This window comes from Aedes aegypti, chromosome 3 (genome assembly GCF_002204515.2).
Source record: "Aedes aegypti strain LVP_AGWG chromosome 3, AaegL5.0 Primary Assembly, whole genome shotgun sequence".
Taxonomy (NCBI): Eukaryota; Metazoa; Arthropoda; class Insecta; order Diptera; family Culicidae; genus Aedes; species Aedes aegypti.
This window is the reverse complement of record NC_035109.1, coordinates 36,929,166-36,951,142: the sequence shown is the minus strand read 5'-3', so window position 1 is coordinate 36,951,142 and position 21,977 is coordinate 36,929,166. Positions and strand designations below refer to the sequence as shown.

Below are 21,977 nucleotides of genomic sequence, written 5' to 3'. Positions count from 1 at the left end.
GTAATGTCAATAACGGCGCCGGCCACGTCTTTACGGTCATCGGGGAAGAGAAGGAATGTTAGTTCGGCATCCATTGTTACTAAAGACCGAGTACACCTCTGCATCTTCATGGTTGTCACGGGAAGGCGTTTTGTTAGTGGGAGGGCTTAAGGTGAAGATGAATCGAAGCCAAACCTCAAATTTTCAAGAGCACAAATCTGGAGAACCGAACACCCGCTTGAACTGAAAACTTAATCGATTGGTCACCACCAGCTAGTGACCAATCGATTAAGATTTCAGCTTAAACGGATGTTTGGTTCTCCAGATTCGTGCTCTTGAAAATTTGAGGTTTGGCTTCGATTTATCTTCACCTTAAAAGCTACATGATCAGGATTCACCTTGGTAAGTGATGCGATTTATGAAACCTCTGTTTAAAAAGTTATCTATAAAGGCGTCGACATCTTAAACATAGTTCGTTCAACGGTATGAATCTCGATTTTTTTAAACATGAATAAGCGCTTATGTCAACACTTTAAGTGTCGAACCATCCATAGTTTGTTCAACAAATACATAAAAAATACATATCATGGTACAAATGTGTTATTGAAAGCATGAAACGAGCTCACCAGTTGGTAATCCATCCTCGACTGAACAGTCACAATCTCAGCGTCAACACGCTTAAGCAGGGATACAAAATCACTACGATGGCGCGCGAATGAAGTGCCCACTAAAAAAATTGCTCCGAGCGCGCGAAAAATGAATCGGACAGCATGGGCCTTCGCAAAACACTACTCTAAATCTGGGGGATGCGAATTGAAAATCAACAAGCAGCCAGGCTGCTGTCAAACAAAACTTCTCGTAAAAATGATCCGAGTATGCCGAGAAATGTTCGGTCATGATTTCGTCACGCTAAAAAATGTTATGCAATTTATATTACACAAAGACTGCCAACTGTTAAAGAAAAAGTTGTGCTTGGTCAAAATTATGCAGAAGTCTTTTACAACTTTTCTTAAATACAGTTAACTCTCCCTTACTAATCTGATAATGCAACTTATATATATTGTTTCCATGATACTACCCAAAACGCTTTCATAGACTCCTAAAGGTATGTCCTCAGAAATGTCTCCTCAAACCACTCCAATGATTGGTCATTCAATTAGCTCGGTAAGCATTCATGACTAATTTCGATCGACAAATTACTACAGGAATTCCACTAATGTTAATGTTCATCTGCAGATATTTTTTAAGATATCTTTTTCTCCCACGACAAATTTATTTATGACAAAAGGTCGAAAGACATATAATTTTCGACCTTTTGTCTTTTCTCCCAAAATAATTTCAATAATGCTTCACAGGTTCCTTCAAAGGTTCTTCTATACATTCTTATAAAGAGTGTATCGAAAAGTAGTCGCAAGCATTTAAAACGGTATATCTCAGAGCATAGTTCATCTTTTTGAAAGCTTTTTTCACGCAAATCTTCATCATGTCATCAAAAATTGAAGCAGCTAAAAAAATATTGAATAACATGCAGTCTTAATATAAATACAACAAGGTTTATAAAGCATGGAAAATAAAATCTTGCACAAAATTACATATGTGAAGTGTTTTCTGAAGATTCGATGATTTGTATTGAACAAAATGTATATCAAACAAAATAGGATGAAAAGCTCACAGCACGTAAAAAATATTCAAATAAATAAATTATTGCTCTAAAAAAGCTCAATAATTGGAACAAGGTCGGTTTTAGAAAGTCACTTTTGTTTAATCAACTTTTGAAGCTCTGTCATATACAGCGGTAATTATATAGAGTAACATTTTTTGCTTACGTTACTTCATAAATATGCAAAGAAACTTTTCCAATCAAAAAACAATTTTTTATTCATTATAATCATTCGATATTAGCATTAACGTGTAGAAAGAAAAAATCAAAAAACAAGGTCCTTAAAAATCGCCTTTTTTGATTTTTGTATTTGCCAGTAAATGCTTGTTAATAAATTTTTCAAAATATTGTTTACACTATGTCATGAGAGTTGTGGCACAAAATATATTAGCATAAACAAAAATATTTTTTTCTTAAAATTTAACACATTTATTGACATATCTATTTTTTCAGAGGTGTGCAAGATTTTCATCGACATTTGTTAGTAATTTGCAAAATTATCATGCAAAATGCCACTTTCTTGAAATAATATCACAGCATCATCATTTTTAAATACATTGTAGAGCATTTCTGATTAAAACATTGTTTGTAGGTTCAACCCACTATTTTTAAGACTGTTTTGAAAGTTTGCGACTACTTTTCGATACACTCCTTAGGCATCTTTAACAGAAATTTCTCTATAATGCAAATATAAGGCGATTTTGAGAGTAAAAATGGTACTAAAATTTTACAACACGAATCCTTAAACGATTCGGGTGAGAGCACTCGAGTGCATCGAAATATGAGGATTTTTTTTTGTATTCTTTCTCTCTTGCTTCTATGCTCACCCTTACTCACACTTGAAAAAAAAACTCTTGAGTGACCCGTCCGAACAAAACAGGCCTCGCGGTCTTGTGATGGCACTGTTTTTTATATGGAATTGTCCTCCATTGCGTTTGGTGTCCCATCTTCCTTGCTCATTTTTTGTTGCCTCTCTGCTTAGTATTTCTTTCGCTCCCTCACAAAGAGACAAAGACAGCACGCTGCTCTAGAGCATGCTACCGAGCTTCAGTGATGTTTAAGAGTATTATGAAGCCTGCTAACAGGATTTTGTATATCGATTCCTGTAGGTATCCAACTATTTCTTTTGCCAATGAGTTATATTAGGGGTATCTTAAGAATTCCATTTAAAGATTGCTTTTTAAACATTGGTCCAGCAATTCCCCAAGTATACAATTATAAAAGAAGTAAGGAATCCTCCAAGGTTTTTTTTCATGGATTGAACAGAAGTTCCTTGTTCCTGAAAGTGATCTAAGGATTCATTCAGTGATATCTATTAAAAAATAATGAAAGCTTTTCTCGGGATTTGTGAATGCTTCATGGAAAATTTAGTGAGAGGCAATCCATGTCGAGGAATCTCTAAAAAAATATACATGCAGGATACAGATGACAAATTCCTAGTGAACGTTATGAGGTAATCGTTCAAAATTTAAAATAAATAATAAGTAAAGACAAATGGATTAATGGGCAGCGTCAATAGACTCACACTGAAATCTCATCCATTGAGATCTGCTTTTCATAAGTTTTGGCATAACATTTTGATGTCAAATCATTTGGATGTTTTTTATTATTGCCAGCAAGAGAGCAAAAAAATGAAAGTTTAACACTATTTTTTTTTTAATTTAGTCTTCTCGATTATCAGTTGTTTAGGATTGTACCCCGTTTGGCATAAGGTCGTTTGGCATAAGGTCGTTTGGCATAAAGCCGTTTGGCATAAAGTCGTTTGGCATAATGGTCATTTGGCATAATGGCCGTTTGGCATAATGACCGTTTGGCATAATGATTGAGTTAGAATGAATATCGGCATTTTCGAAGCTTTTACCGAGATCAACACCACTGAGCCCATAGCAAAATTTTTTCGTAGTTTCTCAATAAGCGTGGTGGTCGTTCAGAGATAATCCAAGCAATGAATGTCAAAAATTGTTGTGACATTAGAGAGCATAACTAAATAAAACTCGTGACGAGTCTGTTGGAAGATCTTTTCGGAATAATAATTTTCTTCACATCCCAGAACACAAAGTATCGTTGAGTTATTGCGATAAACATATTTGAAAATAGTAAATTGGCAAAGAAAGGTCGCAGTTATTAATAAATGGAACGCATATATTTTGCTGCAGATCAAGCTCTGTCCTAGTTTGTACGTAACACTTGTTGAAAATTACTTGGTAGAAGAAGGAAAAAAATATTTGCAAAATATTAAAAGCTCTTATCCAAAGATCTATTATTGCAGCATTATGAAAAAATAGCCTGTATACGAGAGCAGATTATTTTTCGTTTAACATGTTTAAGGCTCTAACACTAAATATCTTCTCACAACATAACTCAAATGAACAACACATTTTTGAAAGCAAATATATGTGGCAAAACTTTTGAACACTTCAATATAAATTTTAATTTTGAAAGTGTACAGCACTGTCTATTATCGAAAGGAGGGAAAATTTGTGATTAATATAATATTTTTGCTGCATATCTTGAAAGGAGATCTTGTGTTTGCAAAAAAATATATTGATTATTTACAAGTTCTAAAGTAATTTTATTCTAACAGCACATCTTGCAAGAATTGCGAAATATATAAATGGTGAACATTTAGCTTGACTAAATAATAAAATTTAAAAAAGTATAAATATATAGAACAGCCTATTTTTAGAAGAAGGCAAAATTTATGATTAAATCAATAGAAGATTGGACACCAAAAACTATTGCGGCAAATAAAACGAAAAGACATAAAAAATGGCGTTCAGAATCATAGCTCTTGTCCTACTTTTCCACGAATGTCGTTTCTCTGGATGTCGGTTCCCCGAATACAAGTTCCTAGAATGACTCGTTTCCCCGAAAAGTGATGCAGTTTAAATAGGTGCTGTAATAGTCTTTAGTGGCTGGAAGGTGAACGAGCAAGAACGATAAGCATTCAAAAGAAGCAGGTATTTTGCCATACTTGGCTATACACATGTTGGCAAAAATATTGAGGACGGTAAAACTCGAAAGAACCGCTAATTTGATAAAGAAGGGTGCATATCAGATAACCAGTTCGTTCACCACCCTAAAATGTTTAAAGTTACGACAAGTATGAGTGCAACAAACTTTTCGGGGAAGTGGACTTTTTGTTGAAGCGGGATATTCGGGAAACTGGTATTCGGGATACTGGTGTTCGGGATAACGACATTCGGGGAACGGACATTACGGGAAAAGTAGCTCAACCCATCAAAGTAACTGCAGTAATCGATTTCTCTTTTCGTTGATAACTTGAGCAGAACAATGTTATCAATTGCCGCCATTTTGTCAGTTGGGAACAACAAAATATCTAAAAAATAAAGAAATCTTAAAAAACAGCCCATGTATAAAAGAAGGTGAAATTTGTTTCAATTTCAAATCAACAGTTTTTATGCCTATAATTTGGTTACATCATATCTAATCTAATCTAATCTAATCTAAGCGCTTGCACAGCCAATATTGAAAAGCATCCTGGAAATACTGGAATTTCTTCTAGTATTTTCTTGTCAGCATTAATATTTGCAGCATATCAGTGATATGATACAAATACTAAAATGGCCAGGCCCACTGTGCAGACTTGGTTTGGAAGATAACTCAAAAGTCCACGGCGATCAGATTATCCACTTATGAATAATATGATAGACGTAGAATTTTGAATCTTATTAAGGAAGAAACGGGGACAACCGTACCAACCGTCTCCCCCCGAGGTCAAGCTTCTCGACTATAATTTGGTTACATCATATTTAAAAAAATCCAATGTTTGAAGAAGGGTAAATAAGTGTTTAATATATCAAAATCCTCAGTGCAAAAAAATATTCCAATAGCAGAACACAAATGAAGAATTAATTTTTGAAAGAAGGGTAATTTCTGCATAAATTATAAAATATTATTGCCAATAACTTTCCTAATATGCTTTAGTTTATTCAAGAGCATATAATTGTAGACAAAAGTGACATTTTGTATCAATTATTGTCAATTATTGACTCCACAACAAGCCTGATGTCATCAGAAAGATTCAAGAGAAACGTAAAAACGAATTTCATCTTAACAAATTCTTGGTTTCAGACTCATTATGCCAAACGACCGTTATGCCAAACGACTGTTAATGCTAAACGACTTTATGCCAAATGACCATTATGCCAAACGACTTTATGCCAAACGGCTTTATGCCAAACGACCTTATTCCAAATGACCTACCACCGTTGTTTAGAAAGCAGAAGAATTCGACATTCCCCTACAAATCACAAACACGCCACGGCTAGACTGCGCGAAGGGTATAGAGTCCCCCTCACACACGGTTGGCAGCAGAAATAACAACAACAACAGCAACATCGCACATCTGTCAAAGCACTACACTCACCGAGCGCCTTCCAGCATACGCGTGCATCATCAATCGTCATCATTTGCGCCATCATCGTCGTCATCTTTTGCGCCTGGAAACAGCGAAAATGTTCTACGCGTTCATAGAACACGTGGTGCGTAGTTTTAATACGCGTGCCGTGCGCGGATGAAAATCAGTTATATTCTCAAATTCGTAAAGTGATGTACAAGTGGAGTAAAGTAAAAAGTGCAAGTTTAAAGTAGTGCAATAAAGTGAAGTGTTGAACCAGTAAAACTTGCCTAGTGCGGAAAGTGTCATTTCCGTACATCAGTCAATTATAATCAATTCCATGAACTTTTTCTGAACGTTAAGAAGAATGAAATGAAATTAGATTTTCTGAAGTTTCTGTGACTATAAAGCAAAGTCACGTTAAAAAGGGCTGAGTTCGATTTCCTAATCGTTCATAATGCAAATTTACTTGGCTTGATACGACATCAAGTATCAACGTAATTGACTCACAATATACCTGTACTAATGCAAAAATGCTAAATTTGGGAGAAAAAACTCTCGTGGAAGTTTTCATAAAACATTAAGCTGAACTGTTCCAGTGGGGAATGAAGTTTGAGCAAGAAGCCTACGGGAAAACACTTAGGTTTCAGATTTATTCAAAATGTGACCTCTGAATGTCTGTTCTGCAACTTTTTCCGACCGTCGGGAAATTCTCTCTAGCACGAATGCAACCACGCTCGCCTTGGTTACGATGCAGCGAGCTTTTACGCTAGGATGAATGAGCTTGAAAAAAAATATCAGAACAAAATTCTGATTATTCAAATCAACCATTACAAGACTTCCGTATTAAGGTGAGTATAATCGATTAGATCCGAGATGAAATTTTTAAAATTTTCAGCGATTAAGAGGAAGTTTATCGATTTTTGACACCCAGGAGACCCTCATATAACTCTAGCCTCAAAGTCCAAATGATCTCTTGAATATTTTTTCTCAAAAACAGATATATAGATGCATCATTCCTGAAAATTTCAGAAAAATCGGTTGACAATTGAGTTTTGGGAGATTTTTTTTAAATAAATTCTCAACCCGAAACGGGTTAATGCATTTTGGAATAAATTGAACTGCATTTTGTACATTTTGATCCACATAACTTACCTAGATCAGTTTAATCTTTTGAAAAGAGCGTCCTAGAATACAACTTCCTTCTGAAATGTTTATTTAAACATCTTCCACATTTCTTTTGACGACACTAATACTTTACCATTGGCATAAATGGCATTGTAGGTACCTAACTTTATAAAACACTCGATTCACAAAAAAATCATCAGTTGTTTCGACACGAATTTGCTTGCACAAGTGAAATTAACATGGTTTGGCAGAGAAGGTAATTTTTTCACCTAGAATTTATTTGACTGAAAAGATTAAAAATTCGTATTTAAAACTGTTCACCTTTAAATTAAAATTGAAGTATTTCTGTAACACTTAAATTTGCCTTTAATTTAAAATTTATTTGATATCAATATAATTGCATTAGTTCAGAGAGCTGTTTTTAGAAGCAATTGAAGTTTCACTAAAAGCTGAACACCTGAAAAAATAACATAGAACTCTTCTCAAAAATTATTATATGTCAGCGTTTGAAACTTGGATTTATAGGCAAATAGTAACAAAAAATAAATTAAGTTTTCAGTGAAATCTAAAAAATCTATTTATCTCGAACATTTTCAATAAGCTTCTACAATCAATTTAATGTCGAATATATTTTGTTTCAAGCATAAAATTTCGATTTAGCATAGCATAGCATAGACTGACTGTACATGTCAATGGTTGCTACTCCGTGATTGATCGGAACTGGTAAGAATTGCACTACGATCCAAATGAATAAAGGATGGGAGTTTCCGCTTACTCTCAAAGTGCAATTTTAGCAGATCTAATATTATTGATCAATAACGGCGCCGGCCAAGTCCTTACAGTCAGTTGGGATGGGGAAGGAATGTTAGGGTGTAATGATTGTTGCTTCTAGGGACCGAGAATACCTCTGCATCTCCACAATCACCACGGGAAGGGTGTTTATTAGTGAGGGAGGAAAAGATCTGGGAGTCACCTCTGGTCGGTGATGCGATCCATGGACAAGGGGGAAATATACGACTTGTATTTAAAGCTAGTTTTGTATTTTTGTCTCGAGAAGTTTTTGGAAAAAATACGTCAACATCTATAATGTCGAACAATTCAAAAGACGTTTTTATTAATGACGAAAACTGAAAATTGCATGTATATATTTTAACTTATATGAAACAGGAATAATGCCGACACTTGTAGTGACGAACCATACATAGTTTGTTTGAAAATTACATGAGTATTACTGTGCATTTAGTCTCGATATGGTAGAAGTTTTAGAAAATACGTCAACATTCACAATGTCGAACAATTCAAGAGATAATTTTTAATAATGTCAAAAAGAGAAAAATATATGTATATTGAAATTGTGTAAGAAAAAAGCATAATGGCGACACTTATAGTGACGAACCATACAAAGTTTGTTTTAATATAACATAAAAGTTACGCTTTCAAGAAAAAATGTGTTATCATAAGCATGAAACGAACTCACCAGTTGGTAATCCATTCTCGACTGAACACAAAACTGACACTGACAGCAAAACTTCTTGGCGTTCCGAAAACAAACCGTCTTGCTTGGGCCTTCCCAAATACGTACCCAGCAAGACGCTCCAAAACAGGGAAAAATAAAAATTCTCCGGCAACGAAAACACGCGCGAATCCGTCAGCAAAATCAATCGGACGACGCAAAACCGAACTCACAAGCATAAAATTTCGATTTACAGGCAAAAAGGCATGAAATTTTCCATGATTTGAATTTTCATATAATAATAAAAAAAAAAAGATTTCCGTTCAAACTTATTCATTTTTTTTTATTTTGATTCATAAGCAAACATGTTAAAAATGGGGAGTTTCGCAGTTTTTTACTAACAAAATGCTTGAAGTTTGTTTTTGTTTTCAGCAATGAGATTGATATTTTGATAAATCATTGTTTGGATACGGGTTTGGTAGTTGAATAACAGTTTATGCAGCTGGAATGAGTTTTATAAAGAGTATTTTTAGCTGAATGAACTAATTTGTATGCTTTGAACCCACGCCAATTACTCGGTTTTCCTACAGAAACGCTATGGAATCCTAAAGGAGTTTATTATACCTGTAGTATTTTGAATTTTCATGAACATTCGAGTGAGGTGGATTGACCAGGTGCACCAGGACCTGGAAAACGTGGGTCGAAGTCGAGGATAAAGAGAGGCGGCGCTCGACCGAGTGAACTGGCGTAATATTGTTGGCGAGGTTTTTTCAAGTTATTGATGTAGAACCACATATATGAAAAAAATGTCGGGTTGAAGAACACCGTGCGGGTGTCATGTAGCCATCATCCTCGACGAATGCGAAAATACATTGCTCCAATTAGGGTCATCCACTTGCAAACCCCTTCAATCCATCCGTCCAACCATCTCGCATCACTGATTAATGGGTTATTTTCCGTTCTACTTTTTCCCTCTCGTTCCAGATACAATGACATTTCTCCGCTGGAGAATCACCACTGTTCGATTGCATTTCGACTGCTGGAGCATCCGGATTGTAACATTTTCCGCAACATGAGCAAAGACTTGTACAAGTAAGGTTCCCACATTTCTCGTAACCCGTTTCCGTTCTCGAGTCTCGAGCGGCTATCAAGGGCGTAGCCAGGATTTTTGAAAGAGTAGGGACAGTACTGTATACATTCGTTTATCTCGTTTCAATAGTGAACAGTCAATTGCTTAATTACACAGCGTAATAAAAATGACATTTTTGCGTGTCTCAAGGACCAAATTATGGGTCTCGAGTAGATTTGGGATTGCTGAATCTTTTGCCATTTTCAGAAATGTTCCAGCACGTCACAATTTTTAGCTACAGGTCGCCAAATTTGTATAAAACACTGGTTTTATCGATATTTATATAAAATTTAAGGTATAATTCATCAATTTTTTTTTGTAATCTTATTCAACAAGAATGCAATTTTGTACTTAAACTTTCATTTAAGATATAATTTGGTTGAAATCGCACGACTAAATTTAGATTAAACCGATTTTTTCAACATGTTTGCTGTCTCCATTAAAAATTAGTCGTTTCTCTTATATGGGAAAATACAAAACTTTTTTAAACCATCAAAAAATAACTTTTCCGCATCGAAAGTGTTATAAACTTTGTTGATAAGTATTGTTTTACGCATAAAGTTTGAATTCTGTGGCAATTAAAGCAAATAAATTGCCTTACAAGCTGGCAACCTTGCATGGAAGTTGGCTAAAATAGTCATTTTTTGCATTTTCAACAGCCAATATCTCAAAAACTAGACGTGCTATGGTATTTTTGAAAACGGCAGTGGATTCAGCAACCTTTAATTGAGTGAATAGCGATATTTTGGTGCTTGAGACAAAAACGTGTTCCGCAGTGTTATACACTCATCCGCTACCGTCATTTCTCACACACAGCACGAGTGGTACAATGAATGCCGTAAAAACTGTGGAATGAAAATCGTCTGACACGATGACATTTTCATAAATCATAAATTTTGCAAACAACAGTGGAAACTCTTCCTGGTGAATTTCTGAAAAATATCTCTGCACGATATATGTTTTTTTTTAGAAGAACTTTGGCAGCAGCCTCTTCAATTGCATCCTCTGGCTACGCCCATAGCCGTTATTAAACAAAGGGGAGGCAGGTTTGTGCATAGAGATGATCGCTTCCCATCAGCACCTGAGCAATAAATGTCGAAATCCGGCGACGGACCCCCCCCCCCACCAAGTTGACACTAGCGCTAGCGAGATTGCGATTGAAGAAGGTGGCAAAACGACTTGGAACGGCGAAGAAACCGCACCAAAGAGGGGGGAAATTAATAACCACCTAATTATGGTCGACGTTATTAAAATGGAAAACCGACGGGGCAATTTAGCTACGGGTGCGGAGAGGCTTTCTGGTAGTTATTGATTCGATGCTAGAATTTTCAAGAGTACAATTCTAGACAACCTAATAGAACTCTGCGTTAAAAAATTGTTTGGTTTGGCACTTACAGTAAGTGATCACTCAATTGAAATTCAGCAAAAACGATCTCTTAAATTTGTACTGTTTGAAATTTTGAATGCAACAAATTACATTTCAGAATCTGTCATGGTTAAACAACCGACATGTAACAAAAAAGGTCTTAAGACCGTAATAAAACCAAATTGTTACTTAGGTAATATCATTTTTTTTTTCTTTTAAGTGTCTTTTGTAATATGTAGCAAGCTTTTCATCAAAATGATTCCATGGTCTTTCCATACATCCAAATGTACAATAGAATCGGTGGCTACGCCCGAGAAGCTCGTATTCGATATGAGCTTTATGGTGGGATCGGAAATGGCTTTAATTATATTTTAATAACCATCGGTGTGGCTTGAACAGCCCGCTTATGATTGAGCTGTAGTACTAGATTAGTCACACCAGAGTGTTGGCAGTCATGTAGTGATGCATTGGGCAGTAAATGAGTATGATGATAACGATTTCCTGGTGTTTCTGGTTACAATATTTTATTCGTTATTTTAAATGAATTTAATGTATACGATCTTTTCAAATAATTTGAGAATTGAATGATAACTCAGCTGCAAGTCTCTGCAATCTTTCGAAGTGCAGAACTTTCAAAATTTAAGTACCGGAAAAAATGGATATTGATGAGTAATTCGCACGAAGTATTCCGGCGAGGAATATTCTGAGCAATCATCGATATGGGAATGGCTATGGGAATGTTTTCAAACATTCAATCAAGAATTTTTGAGTGGTTTCCTCTAGTTATTGTACTTTGATTTTTTTTCAAGAATTCATGGGTTATACTTGGGATTTCATCAAAAAGTCATTCTGGGATTCTACCAGGAATTTTATTAATAATTTGGATAATTAATTCTCATATTCAACCAGAAATTCCTCCGAGAAAAATCCTTTCAGGCATACCTTTTGGTGGCATTCTTCCAGAGATTCCCCTCAAAGTTCCTCTACAATTTATTAGGGATTGCTTCTCCTGATTCCTTCACAGATCAATCCAAAAAATCCTCAAGTAATTTTTTCGATAATTCTTCAGGGCTTACTCCAAGGCTGCCTGCAATTCCTCCACAGTTGGCTGTAACAATTTCTTATTTTTTATAAGACTCTTCTAGAAGCTAGCTCCAAGGATTCCATCACGCGTTTCCAAGGAATCACATCACAAATTCTTTCAGATATCTCTTAAAGGGATTCTTCAAGAAATCGATCATCAGAAATTCCCCCAAGGATTCCACCAGCACTTTTTTCAGAGCTTCGTCCTTGAATTCCACAAGGAATTGCTTTATAAATTCCACTAGGAATTTCTTCTGCTATCCTTTCTAGTATTCTTCTTACAGATTCTTCCAGGGATTTATACAAAAAGTTACTCAGCGATTAATTCAATGCTTCCTTCAAGAATTCCACCAAAATATCCTCTAAATATTTATTTCAGAATTCCTCCAGCTAAACTTCGGGAATTCCTGAACTAATCCTATCAAGGCATTTTTCCTGTGATTCCATCAGGAATTTTTCTAGAAATTATGAAAGAGATTTCTCAAGAAATCCCTTCCAAGAAATTAATACGAATTTTTACCAGGCATTGCTCCTATCAAAAATCTTTCAATTATTCTTCTAGTGATTTCTTCACAGATTCCTCCAGAAAATCCTTCATAATTTTTCTCTACAAATTACTGCGAACATTCCTGAAGAGAATTACTCCAGGAACTCTTACAGTGATTCTACCCAGATTTTCTCCAGGGATTCTACAAAATATACTGCAATAGAATTAAAAAAACTTCCTACACGGGATTCCACAGGAATTCCCTTAGAAATCCCGTTTTCAGTTTTTTTGAGAGGTTCCCCAAGTATTCTTCAAAGGAATCTTCATAAAAATCTTGTATAAATTCCACCAGTGTTTCCTTCAGAGATTCTTCCTTGCATCTCTGAAGGGCTTCTACGAGGCATTCGTCCTGGGATTTCTACAGGAATTACTTCAATAATCTGCCATAAATTTCTCCGAGGATTCCTAAAGAAATTTATCCATTAATTCCAACCGGTATTTTTTGAAGGGTTTTTTTTTTCAAGGAATCCACTACCTTAGAGAATCCTTTGGGAACTCCTTCAGGGATTACTTCAAACGTTCTCCCAAAAATATATTACGGAATTTCTCTAGGGAATTCTCTGGGTGTTTCTCCAATCATTTCCTTGGTGATTCATCCAAGGATTACTCAATAAATTGCTCCATGGATTTTTTTTTCCAAAAAAAATGGTGTTTCTTTAGGGATTCAACCTGGGGGCTTCCTCTTAGGATTCTTGCTTAAATTCCACAAGGAGTCACCACCAGGAAATTTCTTAAGCGATTCTTCCTAGTAATTTTGTATTCAATGTTTCAATACATTCAATGCTTCCTTCAAGAATTCCACCAAAACATCCTCCAAAGATTTATTTTTCAGAATTTCTCTTACGAAACTTCAGGAATTTTTAAACAGATTCTTATAAGGCTTTTTTCTCAGCAATTTCACCAGAAATTCTAAAAGACATTGCTCAAGAAATCCCTTCCAAGAAATTAAAACGGGAATTCCATAAAAAAAAATGCACCAAGAATTTCCGCCAGGAATTGCTCCTTTAAAAAATCTTCCAGTGATTCTTCTAGTGATTTCCCTTGTAATTTCTCCACAGATTCCTCAAAAAATCCTTCACCGTTTTCTCCATAAATTGCTTCGAAAGTTCTGTGATTCTACCCAGATTTTCTCCAAGAATTTGTCTAGGAGATCCTCCAGGGATCCCACCACTTCCTACACGGGATTTCACCAGGAATTCCTTTAGAGATTCCACTTGAAATTTTTTGAGAGGTTCCCCAGGATATCATCTAGTATTCTTCAAATAAAACTGGTATAAATTCCACCAGTGTCGAAGATTCTTCCTTGTATCTCCGAAGGGATCTTACGAGGCATTCGTCCTGGGATTTCTACAGGAATTACTTAAATAATATATCATAGATTTCTCCGAGGATTTCCAAAGGAATTTATCCATCAATTCCTACCAGTATTTCTTGAAGGCTTTTTTCCAAGGAATTCACCAGAAATTACCTTAGAGAACCCTTTAAGAACTCCTTCTGAGATTACTTCAAACGTTGTTTCGGAAATATATTAAAAAATTTCATTAGGAAATTCTTTGGAAATTTTTCCAATGATATCCTTGGTGATTCCTCCAAGGATTTCTCAAGAAATTGCCCCATGGATTTTTCCAAAAAAAAAAAATCTTCCAGGTAAATATTGGTTAATTCCCTGGAGGAATTTCTGATAACCCTGAAGGGAAGTCATTGGATGATATAGGGAAAGTGTACCAGTTATGGCTATAGTGATTCCCTATTTGGCCATATGTGTTTTCTACTACTGGTGGTTTCCTAAATCACTGGTGAAATCCTTATAAAACATTTCTGGTAAAATCTGGAGTTTTTCCCTTAAAGTTCTTTGAAAAATTCTAGGGAAATCGTTGGAGGATTTTCAGGAATGATTCTTTAAGGAATTCCGAGAGGAATCTCTTGATGAATTCCGCGAGGAACCCTTTGAGAAATTCCGGAAGGAATCTTTTGAGTAGTTCCATAGATCCGTAGAAATCCTGTTCAGAAATTTTCGACAAAATCCCTGGAGGAATCCCTGATACCCTCGAGAATCCTTAGAGATATTTCTGGAGCAATTCTTAAAGGATAAATTCCTTGAGGAATTTCGGGAGGCATTTCTTGATCAATTCCGAGAGGAATCCCTTTAGGAATACCGGGAAGAATCACGTAAAGATTTCCAGGAGGATCCCTTGAAGAGTTCCTGGATAAATCTCTTTAAAAAATACCCTTGAGAAACCCCTGGCCGAAAATTCGGGTGGAATAAATTCCGGGAGGAATCTGTAATAAATAGCCTGAAGGAACCCTAGAGGCATTCTTGGAGGTACCTCTAGAAAAATTCCTTGTAAAATCACTGACAGAACTTCAGATGGAATCCCAGAAGGATTTTATAATAAAATCTTTGAAGTTTTTCTAATGCAATCCATGGAAGAACTTCTGATGGAATCCCTGCAGAAACTCCCAATGAAATCTATCGCAGTCCCTTCTGAGGAAATACCTTGAGAAACTTTTGCTGGAATCCTTGGAAGAACTTGTGATGTCATCTCAGGAGGAATTCCTGAGATTAGAATTAGAGAAACTCTTGATAGAAACCCTGTAGAAATACCTAGAAGAGCTCCTGATGGAATCCCTGGAGGAATTCCTGCTGTAACCCAACGATGATCTTCTTATTTAATCCTTAGGCCTACTCCTAAGGAAATCCCTGGACGAACTCCTGATGAAATCCCTTGAAGGATTTCCGATAATATGCCTGACGATTCTACTTATAAAATCCCAAAAAGCAATCATGATAGAATTTCTTGAAAAACCCCTTGTTGGGAACCGTTATTGTTGGCGCAATAATCCAAATATTGAAAGCAGCTCTAGTGGTAGCAGCTTCAATGCTGTAATTTATTATAATAATTTCACTATTTCACAACTTAATATTATACATACATTTTGGTGATGATTATCTCGATCTTCCCAAGATGCAGCCTCCCAACACTTCCTCTTTACTTTCAACTCACTATTTCAATCTCTCTCCGTGTTGTAAGTTACACTTATAATTCCACCACAACACCCCTGATAAAATCTCAAGAGGAATTCCAAGTGCAAACTCTGAAGGAACTCTAGATGGAATCCCCGAAGGAACTATTGATGTAATCCTTAGATGAGCTTCTGTTATTATCCCTGTAGGAATTCCTAATTAAGAACTATAAGAACTCCTGACGGAATCACTTGGGATCTCCTGATGAAATCCCAACTAAAACTCCTGTTAAAAGACCCAGGGGAACTCCTGATGCAATCTCTACAGAAACATTCTATCCTGGAGGAGTTCCAGATGGAATCTCTGAAGGAGCTTCTGATGGAATCTCTAGAGAAACTCCTGAGGGAATTCCTATAGGAACTCGTTGAAATCTCTGGAGGAATTCCTGATGAATCCCCAGAAGAACTGTGATGAAAGCTCTGAACTCTGATGAAAGCCCTGATAAACTCCCTATAGGAACTCCTGATGGAATCCTTGGAGGGACTCCTGAGGAAATCCCGATAAGAATTTCTGATGGAATCCCTAAAAAAATCCTGATAGAATTCATGGAGGAACTCCTGCTGGAATCTCTTAAATAACTCCTGATGGAATCCATGGAGAAAATTCTTATGGAATTGCTAAAGGAACTCCTGATGGAATCCTAGATGAGTTCCAGGTGCAATCCCTGATGGAATCTCTGGACGAATTCCTGGTCGAATCCCTAGAAGAACTCTTGATGGAATCTCTTTGGATAGAAAAATCTGATCCCTAGAGGGACTCCTATTAAGCACCCTGAAGGAACTCCTCAATGAACCCTTCGTGGAATTCATGATTGAATCTCCTAATGCAATTCCTGAGTGAACTCGTGTTTAATTCCTTAAATTAACTCCTGATCCCTAAAGGAACTTCTGATGGAATCTTTGGAAGAAATGTTGATGGAGTTCCTGGTAGAATCCTCACAATAACTTCAGATGTAAGCTTTTGAAGTTCTCCTGATGGAATCCCTGGAAGAACTTTTTAAGGAATCCCTTGGCAAACTCCTGATGTAATCCCTTGAGGATCTTCTAGTGGAATCCCATAAGGAGTTCTAGGTGAACTTTCGGAAGGGATTCTTCCAGGAATTCTTTGTTAGCTAATTGCACAAAATCCTGATTAAATTTCTAGAGGAACACTTGCTGGAATCATGAAGGAATAACTGTTGAAATCTATGAAGGAATTTTGGTAGAATTGCTCTGAAGAAATTCCTGCAGCTTTACCTGGAGGAATTCCAGATAGATTCCTTGCACGAATTCCTGGTACAATCCCCGGAGGAATTCCTCATTGAACATTTGATGGAAACACAGGTAGAACCAAGAATGATATGATACTTCACTGAAGTATCTTGATCAGGATGTGAAAAAATACTATCTCCAGCGGCTTTCATATTTTGAAAAGTTTTAACAAAAGTTTTCTTTTCTTTAAACTCTATCCCCCAAGTCCCAAATTGAAATTGTGCGCGCTTTCTAACTGTTACGCGATGTTCTGCATTAAAGTCTTACTTACTTTTGCTGGCTCTACGTCCTTCAAGACATGACCTGCGCCACAATGTTACGCCAACTAACTCGGTCCATGGCTGCTAACCTCCAATTCCTCGATCGCCCCACACTTCCAAGATCCTGCTCCACTTGGTCAAACTACCTAGCTCGTTGCGCTCCCCTTCGTCTTGTACCGGCCGGATTTAAGTTGAACACCATTTTTGCGGGATTGTTGTCCGGCATTCTCACAACGTGTCCCGCCCATCGTACCCTTCCAGCTTTGGCGACTTTCGTGATACTGGGTTCACCGTAGAGTTGCGCAAGCTCGTGGTTCATTCTTCTCCTCCATACGCCGTTCTCACATACTCCACCGAAGATCGTCCTAAGCACACGTCGTTCAAAAACTCCTAGCGCTTGCAGGTCCTCTTCGAGCATTGTCCACGTCTCATGCCCGTAGAGGACTACCGGTCTTATTAGCGTCTTGTACATGGTACACTTAGTACGGAAGTGAAGTTTACCAGACCGCAAGGTCTTGTGGAGTCCATAGTAAGCACGACTTCCGGCGATGATACGTCTTCGAATTTCTCTGCTGCAGTTGTTATCCGATGTTATCAATGATCCGAGGTAGACAAATTCGTCCACCACCTCGAACTCATCCCCGTCGATCGTCACGCGTCTGCCTATGCGAGCTCTATCGCGCTCGGTTCCTCCAGCCAGCAGATATTTCGTCTTCGACGTATTTACCTTCAATCCAACCCGATCTGCTTCACGTTTCAGCCTGGTATACTGTTCAGCAACCACCTGGAACGTTCTTGTTACAATATCCACGTCGTCAGCGAAACAAATGAACTGGCTGGATTTATTGAAGATCGTGCCCCGCATGTTGAAGCCAGCCCGTTTCATAACACATTCTAGGGCAATATTGAACAGGAGGCAGGAAAGACCATCGCCTTGTCGAAGTCTTTCGCGTGTTTCAAACGGGTCCGATAAAGCACCCGATATCTTCACAAAGCACTGTACACTATCCATCGTTGCTTTGATCAGTCTAGTCAGTTTCCCGGGAAAACCGTTCTCGTCCATAATCTTCCATAGCTCTTCGTGGTCGATGGTATCATAGGCCGCTTTGAAATCGATGAATAGGTGGTGCGTAGGGACTTGATATTCGCGACACTTTTGGAGGATCTGCCGCAACATAAAGATTTGGTCTGTCGTCGATCGCCCGTCCACAAATCCGGCTTGATAACTTCCAACAAATCTGCTTGCCAGTGGCGATAGACGGCGGAAGATGATCTGGGAAAGCACTTTATAGGCTGCATTAAGAATGGTGATCGCTCGATAGTTCTCACATTCTAACTTGTCACCCTTTTTGTATATTGGGTATATTATTCTCTCCTTCCACTCCTCCGGTAGCTGTTCTGTATCCCAGATCCTGGCTATCAATCGATGCAGACAAGTGGCCAACCTGTCCGGGCCCATTTTAATAAGTTCCGCTCCAATACCATCCTTTCCAGCTGCTTTGTTGTTCTTGAGCTGTTTGATAACATCCTTAACTTCACCTATTGTGGGAGTTGGCACGTCTCCCTCATCCGCCGTACTGATGAAGCCATTCCTCCTGCTGTCTTAATCTTCCTCCTCTGCGCCGTTTAGGTGTTCATCGTACTGCTGCTTCCACCTTTCAATCACCTCACGTTCGTCCGTCAAGATACCTCCATCCTTATCCCGGCACATTTCGGCTCGCGGCACAAAGCCTTTGCGGGATGCATTTAGTTTCTTGTAGAACTTACGTGTTTCTTGAGAACGATACAACTGCTCCATCTCTTCGCACTCCAACTCTTCCAGGCGGCGCTTTATATCCCGGAATAGATGAGTTTGCTGTCTTCGCTTCTGTTTGTATCGTTCCACGTTTTGACGGGTGCCTTGCTGCAGCATCATCGCCCGCGCTGCATTCTTCTCGTCCAAAACCGTCTGACACTCCTCGTCGAACCAACCGTTCTGTCGATTTGCTTCCACGAACCCAATGGCACCTTCCGCTGCGTTGTTTATGGCTGCTTTGAGACTACTCCAGCAGTCCTCAAGAGGGGCTTCGGTGAGCTCTCCCTCTTCCGGCAACGCTGCCTCAAGGCTTTGCGCGTATTCAGTTGCGACTTCGGGTTGCTTGAGTCGCTCCAGATTGTACCGGGGCGGGCGTCGGTACCGAATGTTGTTCACAACGGAGAGTCGTTGGCGCACTTTAACCGTCACAAGGTAGTGGTCCGAATCGATATTTGCGCCGCGATAGGTTCTGACGTCGATAATGTCCGAGAAGTGCCTTCCATCAATCAAAACGTGGTCGATTTGTGATTCAGTCTGTTGGGGTGATCTCCAGGTGTACCGATACGGGAGGCTGTGCTGGAAGTAGGTACTACGTATGGCCATGTTTTTGGAGGCGGCGAAATCAATCAGTCTAAGGCCGTTTTCGTTCGTAAGTCGGTGAGCGCTGAACTTCCCTATAATCGGTCTAAATTCCTCCTCCTGGCCAACCTGAGCGTTGAGATCTCCGATAACGATTTTGACATCATGGCTTGGGCAGCCGTCGTAATCACGTTCCAGCTGCGCGTAGAAAGCATCCTTATCGTCATCGTCACTTGCTAGGTGAGGGCCGTGCACGTTGATTATGCTGATATTGAAGAAACGGCCTTTGATCCTCAACTTGCACATTCTGTTGTCGATTGGCCACCACCCAATCACGCGCCTCTGCATTTCGCCCATCACGATCAAAGCTGTGCCCAGCTCATGTCTATTGCCGCAGCTCTGGTAGATGATATAACCATCCCTATATGTATGTACCGTCGACCCTTTCCAGCAAACCTCCTGTAGCGCTACGATGTCGAACTTGCGGACCCTCAATAATTCGGAAAGAATGCGGGTATTTCCCAAGAAATTGAGAGACTTACAGTTCCATGATCCGAGTTTCCAATCGTTAGTCCGTTTTCGATGCCTAGACCCGCCGGTTGTTCCGGTCCGAATTTACATTCTATGCTTCCTGTACTGATGATTTTTACGGCTGGCTTGTAAGGCCTGCACCAACCCCCTGTCTCGCCGGAGGATCATCGTGCACAGCACTGTTTAGAGTCCCACGCTGGCACTAGGACGATGATCAGCCGCTCCTAACATGGAGAACAGACGCTGTTTTGAGCCGCCCCTAACATGGAGAACAGACGCTCTGATTAGCTACACCCTCAGAAGAGAGGAGCCCCCCTTCACTGTCAGCATACGACCAAGGTTCCACCAGGGTTGGTTACCCGATCTTCCCTACGGTTACTCGTATCCCAGGCGGCACCACGGATAGGAGGTACTGGACAAGAGGCTAATGACCACAAATGGGGTCTATTTTATACCTGCAGGTACGCGAAGTATCAATGGTACGCATTGTCCAGTCATTTACCACCCATTAAAGTCACCAATTACAAAAAAAATGACTTATTGCTAGACCATTTCCGCAAGTCAGTTTGAAGCAGATTAACCTGCTGCCCATTGCATTGAAAAGGCAAATGAGCAGCTTTGAAAGCATATGTAGCAAGCTGTGTTTAAACAGAAACACTTCAAAAACTTTTGTCTCAAATGACAAAAAAAAAGTTGATGTTTTATACGCCTCGTTTTATATTCTCCATAGGGGACGGACCTGGTGTAGTGGTTAGAACACTCGCCTCTCACGCCGAGGACCTGGGATCGAATCCCATCCCCGACATAGTCACTTATGACGTAAAAAGTTATAGTGACGACTTCCTTCGGGAAGGAAGTAAAGCCGTTGGTCCCGAGATGAACTAGCCCAGGGCTAAAAATCTCGTTAATAAAGTCAAACCAACTATATTCTCCATCCAGTCGTAAGTTGGATTCGGCAATAATTGCTATATGTTTTTTATTAGCTATTAGAAAATCAAACAGCTTGTCCTCCTTACTTAAAAAAAAACAAGCATTCTAATTCAAAATATTTTAAAAATTATTTGGTTTTATCAGAGAAACGTAATCAAATAACAATGATAAAAGTAAATTTTACACCCACTTTGACTGCTTCAAAGACATGTTACTATAAGTAGGTACATTTTCTCTTGACTATAGGGGTCTATTTTGTAAATCAAACGGTTTCATGTGACTCATCTGTAGTCATTGTCGATCAAAGCAAGCATGCATATTTCAGATGTCACCCGTCGACTCCCATAGTAATCCAGTCACATAAAGTGACAACTGTCGATAAACTCGAGTGACAGAGCCGACTCGAGCGAAAATTTTGGGCGACAGTGACTCCAGTCGAGTCGTTTTTGATCGACTCGACTTATAAAATAGGGCCCATAATTTTTCGTTGAAGAAGAGACGGGATAGAAATTTCTGTGGCGACAAAGGCATGGGTATTTCCATTTGAATTGAAACAATTTGAACCGTTATCCGTCGGAAGAAAATTAGCTGGTAAATGAGTATGCTTATAATTTTCCTGATGGGTATGATTATTCAGTGAGCGTTCGTTAACTGAAAAGTGATAATTGTTAGAGATTCTGCCTGGGAAAAAACGGCTTCGAAAAACGTTGCCGTTCATCTATTTGGTGCAAGCCTCAACTATTTGTCTGCGTGAAGGGCAATCCCAAAAGTGAGACCTCCGCAATTTTGCGCATACTAACTTTTTGGTATCTTCCTTCACAGGACAGCAGTCCTTAGCGTGAGAAAACCTTCCAAAGTCATGCATTTGGCATGCATGCGGCAATGTTTGGTACTATGATCCC

The 21,977-nt window shown here is 38.5% G+C and overlaps 1 protein-coding gene across 6 annotated transcripts in view; it reads left to right on the top strand.

Annotated features, from left to right (window-relative positions):
- The window catches only part of LOC5572215 (high affinity cGMP-specific 3',5'-cyclic phosphodiesterase 9A), a 781,628-nt gene that overhangs the window by 745,455 nt on the left and 14,196 nt on the right, over nt 1-21,977 (top strand). For all 6 annotated transcript variants that reach the window (XM_021853022.1, XM_021853027.1, XM_021853024.1 and 3 more), the window contains one exon: nt 9,565-9,672. In XM_021853022.1, the coding sequence (XP_021708714.1) occupies nt 9,565-9,672 (108 nt within the window). The remainder of the gene's footprint in view (nt 1-9,564; nt 9,673-21,977) is intronic.